A 12,324-nucleotide genomic window follows, 5' to 3' on the forward strand; every position below is an offset into this window, starting at 1 on the left:
TCTAGGAAACGAAGTACTAGTTTTAGATCCCTAGACCCTTCACAGTTTCCGCTTTCCCCTGGTGCTGGAGGACCAAGTACTACGAAAAATGGCAAAAGGTTTTCCCCGTCTACATCACCAAGGTATGTTACGTTATACTGTATATGTCATATCATTAGAAAACTTTGGAGAAAATCCCACACACTTCGTCGCTTGACTGAGCCCTTCCAAGACTCTGGGAGAGGCCCTAGCAATGTGTTAACATGGTCTACGTTAACACATTGCTAAAATTTGCAAAAGAAAGATAGTTTAACCACAATCGGTTAAGACCGCTCTCTCTTTACACTCCGACTTCCCTGGTGTCGGGTGGCGTTGGAGTAGCCGCGGGCATTTTTGGGATCCAGCTAAGAGGAAGTTGAGTTGGGGATACATTTAGTGTGGGTTTAGTGGGATATATATATATATATATATATATATATATATATATATATATATATATATATATATATATATAGAGAGAGAGAGAGAGAGAGAGAGAGAGAATCTTTAATACCCTCCACGGCCAAAAAGCCAGGGGTTTACATTTTTACAGCCTCCCGAAACTTCCGGGAAAATAGAACAATTAATTTGCAAAACCAGGTAATTTTACAAAGGAAAACATATTTTGATACAAAGGAGAGAACTCCTTACGAGAGTTAGGTCTGATTGAGCTGGCTTAACATCGAGATAAGAGCACCAGCTCAATCAGACAGGAACAGATGCAAGGTACACATGTCATTGCTGATTAGTCCTACTACACATAGTTTTTTTCCTGTAAGTCCGGTCAACAGCGAATTTGTTCAGGTCGGCGTCAAGTGCCTGGGTTTGCTTGAACATCTGCTGAGGGAGGAACCTGTCCGAGAGATGGAGTCGCGCTGAATGCGAGTACAGCTCGGGATTGGTCCTAAGGGCAGCAGGGGGAATCCTCCAGCCACAGGTATCCCAGAATGAAGGGGTTGCGATTATGCCTGTTATCATCTTGACTGTTGATAGGAGGCGTTGGTCGTCGACTAAGGTGGGAAGCCGTGGAATCCCGAGAGAGTTGGCAAGCTGCGTGGTACGAATCAGAGCTGGAAGGTTGTGCTTATGTGGTTCGCAATCACTTCCGTGTATAGTTAAGTTCCTGCTAGCCAACCCAGTGTAGGAATGGCTTACAGCAATGGTGTCCAACCTACAGCCCGCGTAGAGTTTTTATACGGCCCGCATGGAAAGTGAACTAAAACATTTTAGAGTCGCCCCACTGCGTGTATAACCAACATAATCTTCGTATTTCTGCAGCCAAAACACAATCCATCCTTCTGAGAGGCTCACTTCATCCATCAAGACGACTGCAGATCACGATTGACGGATCAACCACTAAGCTCGGAACCAAACTCAAACATCTGGGTGTTATTTTAGATTTTCCACACCTGCAATATCTACAGACAAAAAACTAAGAAAATACACTGCCCTCGTTGCTCGAGTGAGCCAGCGTAACTGGGGCCTCAAATGGCGCACCCTCTTACTCCTATATAAAGCTATATTCTTGCCTGTGATCATTAATGCTGCAGGAGTCTGGTTTCCCCGGGCAGTCATCAATCGAAATGAAAGAAAACTATATAGCATCCAAAGAAGCATACTTCTAAGAATCTCTGATGCCTGCTGTAAAGTGAGCACCCCAGCCCTCTAGAATCTTGCAGGCGTCCTCCCATGGACCTGAAGGTTATTCGTCAGGGTCTTCACTTCTGTATCTCCAGGGGCTTCCCTGCCACCTCTTTGGGTTTCACTATAGACCTCATCATTGATCACAAGCTTGAGAAAAAGCACCCTGCTGCATTTCTGCTTCAGACCTGGCAAACTAGATGGGTTGACTCACCTAAGGGTCCTATTAAAAAAAGCTTATCTTAACATTGCTCAAATCTTTCCTAAGCCACCTCTGCCTGGTTTTCTCCAAGCCTTCACACACCACCTTTCTTCCAGCGGAGCATGGCTTCATCATCAAAAACAAACTGTTCTCCCTGTATATCTCAGAGGAATCCACATCCACACTGACACTGTGGTGGCACTGAAGATTGGGACCATATCGTCTATGAATGTCCCTCGTATGAAGACTTGTGATCCATCTTTTATACCACCATTCAGGACATTCCCCGCGGGCAGGAACACCTTCTCTTAAACGACGAGAATTACTACAAAGCCTTGTCACGATTTGCTCAGGACTTGTTCGTACAGAAAAGACAACCAATCCCATGTCCTATGTCACTACAAGCCAATGACTCTTAGTTCAAAGAATCCCTCCACTAACCTTCCTGGATATACATATTGATGCCCCAAAGTAGACTTCTTCTACTTCGTGTATCTGTCCTAAACTGGAACAGACTATTCTTCCTGGATTGCTTCACTGGAAATTACTTCCTGCATTGGAGGCTTGAAGTGGTGGAACCCATGTTTAGTCTCTAGAGCTATGTTCCGGTCAGCCCTTCCCTATCTCTTCCATCATGCAGTATGATTGATGACTCTCTACTCTACCAGATAGTGACTTGAGGGAGTCCGAGTAGTGTGTATACGGGGAGCATTGTCGAGGGGCCACGTTATGTCAAGGATCTGGGTATATTCTTACCACGTGTATGCCATATCCAAAAATTTCATTACTTCATACAGCATGTCCCACCCACTTTTTCTTACTATTCAATATACCATGAATTGTCAAACTAATAGAGCAAGCTTATCTGCGAAAAGATCTAAACCTCACAAGCACTTCCTAATTCATTTCACAAATATACGTGGTCTCAATTCTAATCTCAACGATGTCCATTTCCACTTGCAGTCTGCCAAACCCCGTGTACTTTTTCTGACAGAATCTCAGTTATCTGTTGATTCAACTACTGCTCATCTCAGATGCCCAAGTTATTCGTTGTATGATTCCTTTCGCCTCAAAGGTGGTACTTGTGCATATGTCCGTTCTGATATTCCCTGTCAAAGACTTGGCAATTTGGAGTCTCCTCTCTTTGATCTTCTCTGGCTTAAAATCTCTCTACCTCATTGTGTCAAATTCATCTGTTGTCTCTACCGTTCTCCCAACTCCACTAATCACTTGGAGCTCTTTGACTTCCTCTCTTTGCAACTTGATTTTCTCCAGTTCAACTTTCCTAACAGTGAGGTAATTTTCCTTGGTGATTTTAATGTTCACAACTCCAGCTGGCTTCCGTTTTATAGTCACAGCGACCCAGCAGGTCGAGATGCTGAGGCTTTTGCAATTACTAATGACCTAGCACAGATGGTTCATTTACCTACAAGAATACCGGACAATCCTAATCATACAGCCAATACGCTTGATCTTTTTCTCACAAACAACCCTTCTAAGTAGACGGTCGAAGTGAGAGGTCCTTTAGGTACTTCAGATCACAACTTGGTGATTGTCCCTTCTCTAATGGAACCTTTATCTCATGGCTATTCCAACCTCGTGTTGTTTGGCATTATAAGAATGCAAAATGGGATGCCCTGCGAGACTTCTTTTCTTCTTTTCCTTGGTCGGATTACTGTTTCAAAACTTCTGATGTCAACATTTGCTCAGATCGTGTCAGTGGAATTATTCTTGCAGGAATGGAGTCCTTTATCCCAGACTCCACTTTAAAATCTCGTCCTTTATCTAAACCTTAGTTTTCCAATAAATGTGCTAAGGCTGTTCAAGAGAAGAATGTTGCATATCGTAATTGGCTTGTTTCTAATTCTTCAGTTTCATTTTCTGCCTACACCAAAGCTCGCAACAATTGTAAAGCAGTTATTAATCAGTCCAAACTAGAGTTTGAAGAGGCTAAGTGTAGAAAATTTGCTTCTTGCCCTAATGGTAGCCGATCATTCTGGTCTCTTGCCAAAGCTATTAGCCGCAACGTAGCCCATCTCTGCTCCCACCTCTGTCCAAACCAGATGGTTCTGTTGTCACTTCAGCCAAGGATAAAGCTGACCTGCTAGCATCCCATTTTTCTTCCAGCTCATGTATTAATGATCTTGGTAAAACACCTCCCACCATTCCCAACACGCTCCATTCAATGCCTCCTGTGGTTTTTCATCAAAAGGATATCAGAAGGATTTTGATGAATCTTGATGCTAAAAAAGCTCCAGGTCCTGATGGTATTTCTCCACTTGTTCTCAAAACCTGTGCTTACTCCTATTCTTTGCCACCCTTTTTCACTTTCTTATTCCAAAGGTGTTTTTCCTTCTGCTTGGAAATTTGCTCATATCCAGCCAGTTCCTAAAAAGGGTGACAAATCCCTCCCATCCAATTATCGTCCCATTGCAATTACTTCTACTGTTTCTAAAGTAATGGAGAAATCAATTAACCGCCAACTCTTAAACTACCTAGAAACCTTCCGTCTGATCAACGATCGCCAGTATGGATTCCGTCAGTGTCGATCCACTGGTGATATTCTGGCTTACGTTACCCATTTCTGGACTAATTCAATGGAAAAGTTCGGTGAAACACAAGTAGTTGCTCTTGACATCTCAAAGGCTTTTGTTCGTGTTTGGCATAAAGGTCTTCTAAACAAGCTTCCATCTTATGGTTTGCCAACTGTTTTTAGTAATTGGTTATCTAGTTTTCTCTCTGATCACTCAATGAGGGTGATGGTAGATAGCTCTCTGTCTTCTAACTTCTCCACTAATGCCGGCGTCCCCCAAGGTTCAGTTCTTTCCCCCACTCTTTTCCTCTTGTATATTAATGACCTTCTTTGATTGACTGGAAATCCTATCCATAGTTTTGCCGATGATAGCTCATTGCATTCTACAATTTGTACTTTCCATTTTGAGAAACCTTGTCCTGTTCAATCAGCTTCAACTTCTCGAAAATCTGCTACCAATTCCTTAAATGCCGATCTTCAGGTAATTCTCCAGTGGGGCAAAGACAGCTTAGTTGATTTCAACCCTTCTAAAACTCAGTCTTGTCTTATACCTCGCAAAAAGGTTTCTTCTGCTCCTATGCTTATCTTTAGTGACACTCCGATTTCTAGGCAAAATGATATATCTCTTTTGGGGATTACCCTGACTTCTAACCTCTCTTGGCACAAGCACATTAAAAATATTGCTTCCTCTGCATCTAAAAAACTTGGTTTTCTCTTTCGCTCTCGGCGTTACTTTTCTTCGAAACAGCTGCTCACTCTGTATAAATCGCAAATCCGCCCTGCCATGGAATATTGTTCCCACATTTGGGGTGGTGCCCCCCAAACCTCTCTCAGGCTTCTTGATTCCATTCAGAAGAGGGCAGTTAGGTTAATTAATGATTCATCTCTAACAGAGTCTCTCCACTCGCTTTCTCATAGACGCACTGTTTCTGCTGCATGCCTCTTCTACAGATACTTCCATGGGCACTGTTCTTCTGAATTGGCTTCTATAATTCCCGCTCTCTCTTTCAAAACAGTCCGAACACGTGTCACCACCAGCCAACATCCATTTACTGTCCAACTTCAAACCCACAGAACCAACTTTTCAGCTTCCTCATTCAACTGCCGATTTCTGGAACAACCTTCCTTCATACGTATTTCCTGAAAATTACAATCTACAGAAGTTCCAACCCAAGCAAGGTCCTAAGTACTATAGGTTCTAACACCTCTCGTGTTTGGGGTTCACAGAAAAAAAAACAAAAAAAAAAACAGACATTACTTCCTGGCCTTGTCCAACAACAGACAACCCTGACTAGACGACTCTCAACCTAAACCTGACTCTAACTGGCCTGACCAGAAACAAAACACACATGACCAGCTAACGCTCCATGAGGGTAGGATCACACTGACCAAACCTATGGTGAATTATGATTATCAACTGAACAAACTAACCCCGGGTCTCCCAAGGTTGAATTGCCCACCCTGAAACCTGTCTGGGTGGGAGCTGCCAATTCGGCGTACGCTGGATAGGACGATCTTGCTAACCCAGCCACATGAGTTCTAATCTGCGTACTTCTCAGGGGATGTTACTGACCCAATTCTCGCACTGGATAGGATTCAGTGGCCTAAAACCACTCCAATGCCAATTGTTGACTTCACCCAGAACCCTCGATGGGTATCTTTTCCTCGCCTACATTGGGCTCCCCTTTCTATTTTTGCCTGGTGGAAATAATGTTCTACTGATAACCAGAGGATTGCCTTCATATCCATTCCCTCTTACTTTTACCCCCTTCCTTTTTTCTTGTGTACACCCAGTACTTCTTCCCCCACAGTCTACCTTTGTTGTTTTTTTTTTTTTTTTTTTTTTTTTTTGGTCTCCGTCCAAGAAGCTCAGGCGACCCTGGCAGAGACCAATCAGAGAATAATGGCAGCCTGGCTACCTCCTAGCTGTGTGTGTGGCAAACATGGATCTCATCAGGGGTCCTGTAGCCACAGCCAGAACAGAACACTTTTCTGGCTTTCACAGTGGTACTCTATTTCATCACAAGATTATTTATGGCACAGATGTGGGAAAACACTTGTGGCACCTGACCCAAAAACTCAGAGGCGAGCCGTCCCGAGAGTGCAAGGGGTGTAAGGTAAGGTGTAAGGTGTAAGGTATGTTGATGTCATGCGGCACCAGGGGTTCCCCCCATCTCCGCGTTGCTTTCATTGTGGGTGTACCAGTTTGCTGGGAATGCCAGAGATTTAAATGTGTGTGGGTATTGTACATGTGTAATGTCGTGTACCGTTGTTCATCTGGTCATTTAGCCGCTGGGCCCCTGCTGGAGCCCAACGTTGCCCCACCTTCGCCCTGTGGAGGCAGACCAGGAACCCAGTAGACTTAGTTACTCTGGCAGGTCTTGCCGCTTAGTTTCCTGAGATTTCGGCGGCTAGGACCTTAAAAAAAAAAAAAAAATCATAATATGTACGTATATGCACATGTATATACTCATTTCACTTGTCTGCATACACCATATGTTGTATGCCTATACACACCGCTGGGGGGGTTTGATATTACATAGATGGATAGGCCGAGACTGGGCGAAAATTATTTTGAGTGTTGTTAAATTTAGTGTGTGGGGCGTTCGCGTTGTATACAGATAGAGTAGGAGGGGAGACAGAAGACTGGGGGGGGGGGGGTAAAGATAGAAATATGGGAGCGATAGAGAAGATGCCCCCAGTTGGTCAGTGAGGCATGCCCATGCCTCACCAGAGAGGAAAGGGGGTTCGGCGAGGGGAGACAAGGAGTCTCTGCCCCGCCGTGGTAGGGTTGGAAAGGAATCGAGTCAGGTGCTCGATTTTGGTCCCCAACGAGTCTTGATGGCAGTGAAGCTGCATGGTTCAGGTCCATGTGGCCCTTTCGCAGATTCAGGGTTCAGTCGGTCGCGGAGTTGTAGGCCATGTCCTTTTATTCTCATTGGAGGTATGGAATTTGTTGTGGGAATAGTAGCTTGTCCCATTTAGTTTCCAGTTGTGTTGTTATTTGCTTGTTGGGCTAGTGTGGCTCGGCGTCTGTTAAACAGTTTCTGTGCAAATTCGGTGAATGCCATATATGGTCCTTTATCATCCAGAATGGATTGCTCCTGATCCTTGGGTGAATGTTGTAGTCTTGTCACCAGCTGGCAGCGGATGTCGTCGTATTGGTGGCAGTCATAATTAGGTGCGACCAAGTTTCTGGAACGCCACAAGTGCAATTTGGGTTTTCAATTATTCCCAGAGTTGTTAGTTTGGCGTTTAAGGCACCATGTCCTGTGAGTAGGTACGTCACAAACAGACCAGGTGCGTACCAGGTTGGTAATTTAGGTTGGAATCTATGTATATTTGGAAAGAATTTATTTGTTATCCGACCTTTAATGGAGACATCCCATCGTGCCTGCCACGCCTGCAGCAAGTGGGTCTGGAGTCTTCTTTTTTCCGCAATGCGGTTATTTCCTGGATCTCCGTTGAAGTCAAGGTGTGTAAGCATTGCCTTTAGCGAGCTCATGGAGGATGCCTCTCCTCGCCACCTCTAGGTCTAAGGGGAGGGTTCCTGCGATGACTTGCAGAGCGTGTGTGCTCACTGTGCTGCAGGCGCGAGTAGCAGTGAGTAGCATGATTCTATGTATGGAATCAAGTATTCTTAGGTTTGCAGCTGTGCTGGCCTTTTTGTACCAGGCACCAGCTGCGTATGTTGCGATTGGTAAGAAGGCTGCTTTATAATAAAACATCATCGTTCTCTGTTTCAATCCCCAGTCTCTTCGGGCAATTCTGTTTATTAAGGCAGTGCAGTTTCTTATTTTTCTTCTTACGTAGTTTAGGTGGGGTTTGAAGGATAAGCGGGTATCCAAGATGACGCCCAAGTATTTGAGCTCTGTGCTGAGCCTTATTGTTCTAGTGCCAATTTTAATTTGGGGTGGTCTGTGGATGTTCAGTGTTCCCTTTAAGAGTATGGAGTTGGTCTTCGTCGGTGAGATTTGTAGTAAGTGGTGTGTGGCCCAGTCTTGGAGAATTTGCACAGCGCGGTTTGCCAGTATTTCCAGTTGTGCCCTGGAATTAGCTTCTATTGTTAAGATGAGGTCGTCCGCGAAGGCTTGTGAGCGGACCCCTTCCAGATCCTTGTTTAGAAACTGGTCCATCAGGAGGTTCCACATTGTTGGTCCAAGTACTGACCCCTGTGGGCACCCTCTATATATTTTTCTTTCTATTTCTTTGTAGGGAGCTTTTATCTTGATTGCTCTGTCGGTGAGATAGCTTTTAAGCACATTGAAGAGGTTGCCAGGAACCCCTGCCTCCCGGAGCTGACCCAGGACGCTCGGCCACCATAGGGTGTCGAACGCCCCGGCAAAATCAATTGAGATAGCTAGCACGTATTTTTTCTCAGATTCTTGTGCTTGGGCAATTAGGCTTTGGAGTGCATCTACTGTGGATCGACCTGGTTTGAATCCGTACTGGTTTGGTGAGGATAGGTTTGCCTGTTGGTAGTGGTGATTTATTCTGGATAACAGTAGCCGTTCAAAAAGTTTACTTAGTACTGTGAGTAGTGTGATCGGTCTGTAGGAAGATGGCTGTTCTGGTGGTTTGTTTGGATTCTTAATTATTAGTTTAACATTGGCCATTTTCCAATCTTGCGGGTATGCTCCCACTGTGAGGCATAGGTTAAAGAGTTGGAGCAAGAGTTCCGGTTCTATTTCTACGACTTTTTTGATTATTTCCGGCTCCAGGAGGTCTGTACCTGGGCATTTTTTCGCTGCTATACGTGAAGCCGCCAGGGTGAGCTCCTCCGTAGTGAATCGCGGTTCTGCATTATCTGTTCTGTACTTATCATTTTCCCTACAGGTCTGGATCTGCTCCTCCGTTTGTGGGTCTTTGTGGGGATGAAAGGTGCAAGGGGTGTACTGCACCCGGGCGGCAACGTTCAAGGGGCGTCTCAAAACCTGAAACTTACATACACATATTAAGAAAATTTTAAAGGGGGGGCGCCAATTTTCAATTAGCACCAAGGTGTAAAATTGCGATTAGCACGTGGGTGCCACGTACCCTAGGAACGCCCCTGCAAACACTATATGCACTATGCGTGCACAGGGTATCAAACGTGTACATGTAGTCCAGTGCAGTCATATGTACGCTAAATACAGTTATAAATTAAATTTCCTGTTTATACTCCGGCACGACAACCAAGTCAGTAGAGTTTACAATAAATCGTCAATACAAATATTTATCGTATTTAGTAGTCAGGGGCTTGAACCCTGGTCCACTCAAGGAACGCATGCTATGCACCCTCGCTCCTGACCACTCGGCTACGTATTCTATCTCGTGAACTCCTCTGACCGTTTGGTCATCCCGGAGTATAAACAGAAAATTTATTTATTTTGAATGAGGTTCCTTCAGTATCAACTTCAACGTCGTTGTGACAAAAGAACCCCCAGAGACTTGAACCATAAACATTACGGTAAGCAGACAATTGTTTCCTTACCTCAACAATTTCCTTACCTCAACAACAACAGCCACAAACAACACCGTTAAAGTAAAAGAAACGCGGAGACCAGGCCTAGTGTGATTGTCACGCAGAAATCGGCTTATTTTGAAGGTTTTTTTCTTCCCAGAAACTCTAACGCGCCACAGGAGCAACGAAAACTGAACTCTAGCGCGTTACAGTTTCTGGGAAGACAAAAAAAAAAGCATTTGTCATAATCGAAGATGAGGAGAATAGATGCCTGAGCTGCAAAAATCAGGTAAAAAATACGACTTGTTTCTGTATAAACTGCAAAATGGAATATTGTCTCAAATGTGCCTCAATATCACATAGAATATTTAACAAAATGAAGCAAGATAAAATTGAATGGATTTGTGCTGACTGTGTCGCAACAGAGATAAACCGAACTGGAAAAAAAAAAAAAAAACGAAAAGAAGCGCTCTCTAGGATTATTGATGATTTCTCAGATAACGAAGTTTCTTTTGAAGCATCAGAAATCCTTGCATCCAAACGCAATCTACAAGATGCAAATCGTACAGACACTCTGCAATTAGTTAATAAAATTTGTTCAGAGCAAAACTCGTCAATAAATCGAAGCAACACAAATCATCACGACTCGAAATCCTACATAGATGAGTTACAAAAAAAAAAAAAAAAAAAAAAAAATACATATATATATATATATATATATAGACACGGTCATTACCAACCAGAACCTTTTAAAACAGCAAATTCTGAAGATATTAACAATTCAGCAAGAACCCATAATGATCGCTGAAAAACGAAAATAACGGAATGAAAAACTCAACGAACAAGTCACCACAATCTATAATTCAATGTGTACGTCAAGGAATAACCATGCTTTAATTTGCAATATGCAAGGAATGGAAATTAAATCGAAAGGGGTAGACACATTTAACAGCAGACTATCTGAATGCAGCACCATGAATGAAAATTCTGATGTAAATAACATGGTCAGTAAACAACTTCTGTCGCCAGATGTTCCATCTGATGTAATTTCAAATAATAGTAATAACGCTAAATCGATCCTCCCTGCAGATACTGTCATAACGAAGCAGCCATGTTAATCAGTAGCAAAACACCGGGGTTTACCAGGGGTGAGATAAGTTTTTCTTCTTAAAGCTTGTTGGAACCGTCGTGTGCCAAAGGGAAATTGGTTGTTTCCCAGGCCCGGAGCACTACGATCCAAACTGATTTCTCGTTGGCAGGAATATTGTCAACGGCCGCAGTGTCCATATAGAACACAAGGCCAGAAATCCAGAATGAGTCACTAAGTAAGTCTGTCGCAGATGAGTTGCAAAGCAATTTCTTACCTGTGTTAATAGATAAACTGACGTCTACTCTTAATGATCTGTATGCTAATTCATAAGCCTTCCAAACAAAACAAATCATTCAACAGAATCAACACTCAATTCACTGCCCAATCCGCAGAGCTTGATATTCTGACCTCTCAAATCTCGTAAAATTTGAATGTCGCCCAAATACTTAGGGAGTCAATCACCTTTCAGATTAACTTCATTTCCCTAATGTAGCACTCAGCAAAGTCTCGGTCATGAATTCATGTCATGCAGCTGAACAGATGTATGGTTCTCAAGTGCGGCCCACCAAATCAGCAACCTACCTCCAAAATTTTCCTGTTTTCTGAAAGCAGCAACACCTTCATGGACAAAAATCCACACAACGAACTCATTCGAAAAAATCCAACCAACCATCGCTCACTCATGAATGATCATTCTTGGGCTGAAATCGCAGCTACCCGTTCTGTTTCGTCTCCTCAATCGACAGCTAATCAGAATCCTCATTTCTCCAGGTTACCTTCTCATATTAAGGGTCACCATGTCAATATCAAGGAAAAGTGTCAGATTAGGATTGGTACTTCCACGTCCTCTATTTTGAGACCAACGAGCAAGCCTCCCATCACAGAAGCCTTTTCATTTCCCGACTGTGGCCACTGACAACAACTGAGGATACTGGGGTAACAATGAGTAAAGAACTGCATACCAGAGTATCGGCAAATTTACTCAAAAAAACGTCCAATTACTCGTCCTTTAAAGTAGTTTGTGAAAGTCGGGCCTTCCGATCTGTTGCATCCACATCAGTGTGGCCAGTTGGTACCCCTAATCAGGCTTTTTTTATGAATCGAAAGACCCAAAACAATCCACTTCAACTTCATCTTGTGAGCAAAACTGAAAGATGACACGGCCCCCCCCCCTGCATGACTAACTAATTTTGAAATTGCACTAGTGTCTGTCGGCTATTGAAAACCACTGCACCACGTGTCTGGCTGCAATCAATTTTTCCCAGCTGCTTATAAACGTGCTGATGTGACACCTCATAGTCCTCCTTTTCAATCACTATCAATTCACAGTATAATTTCCACTAGGCCTAATCCACTGAGGTATACAAAAGCATCAACAAATATATCAGCACTTAAAA

The 12,324-nt window shown here is 43.5% G+C and overlaps 1 protein-coding gene across 1 annotated transcript in view; it reads left to right on the plus strand.

Moving 5' to 3' along the window:
• The first annotated feature begins 6,337 nt into the window (after positions 1-6,337).
• The window catches only part of LOC150076313 (cGMP-inhibited 3',5'-cyclic phosphodiesterase 3B-like), a 290,459-nt gene continuing 284,472 nt past the window's right edge, over positions 6,338-12,324 (plus strand). Inside the window, exon 1 of the mRNA XM_090387318.1 lies at positions 6,338-6,511. Within this exon, the coding sequence (XP_090243444.1) occupies positions 6,338-6,511 (174 nt within the window). The remainder of the gene's footprint in view (positions 6,512-12,324) is intronic.

This window comes from Mastigoproctus giganteus, chromosome 13, assembly GCF_048544385.1.
Source record: "Mastigoproctus giganteus isolate SK-2022 chromosome 13, ASM4854438v1, whole genome shotgun sequence".
NCBI lineage: Eukaryota > Metazoa > Arthropoda > Arachnida > Uropygi > Thelyphonidae > Mastigoproctus > Mastigoproctus giganteus.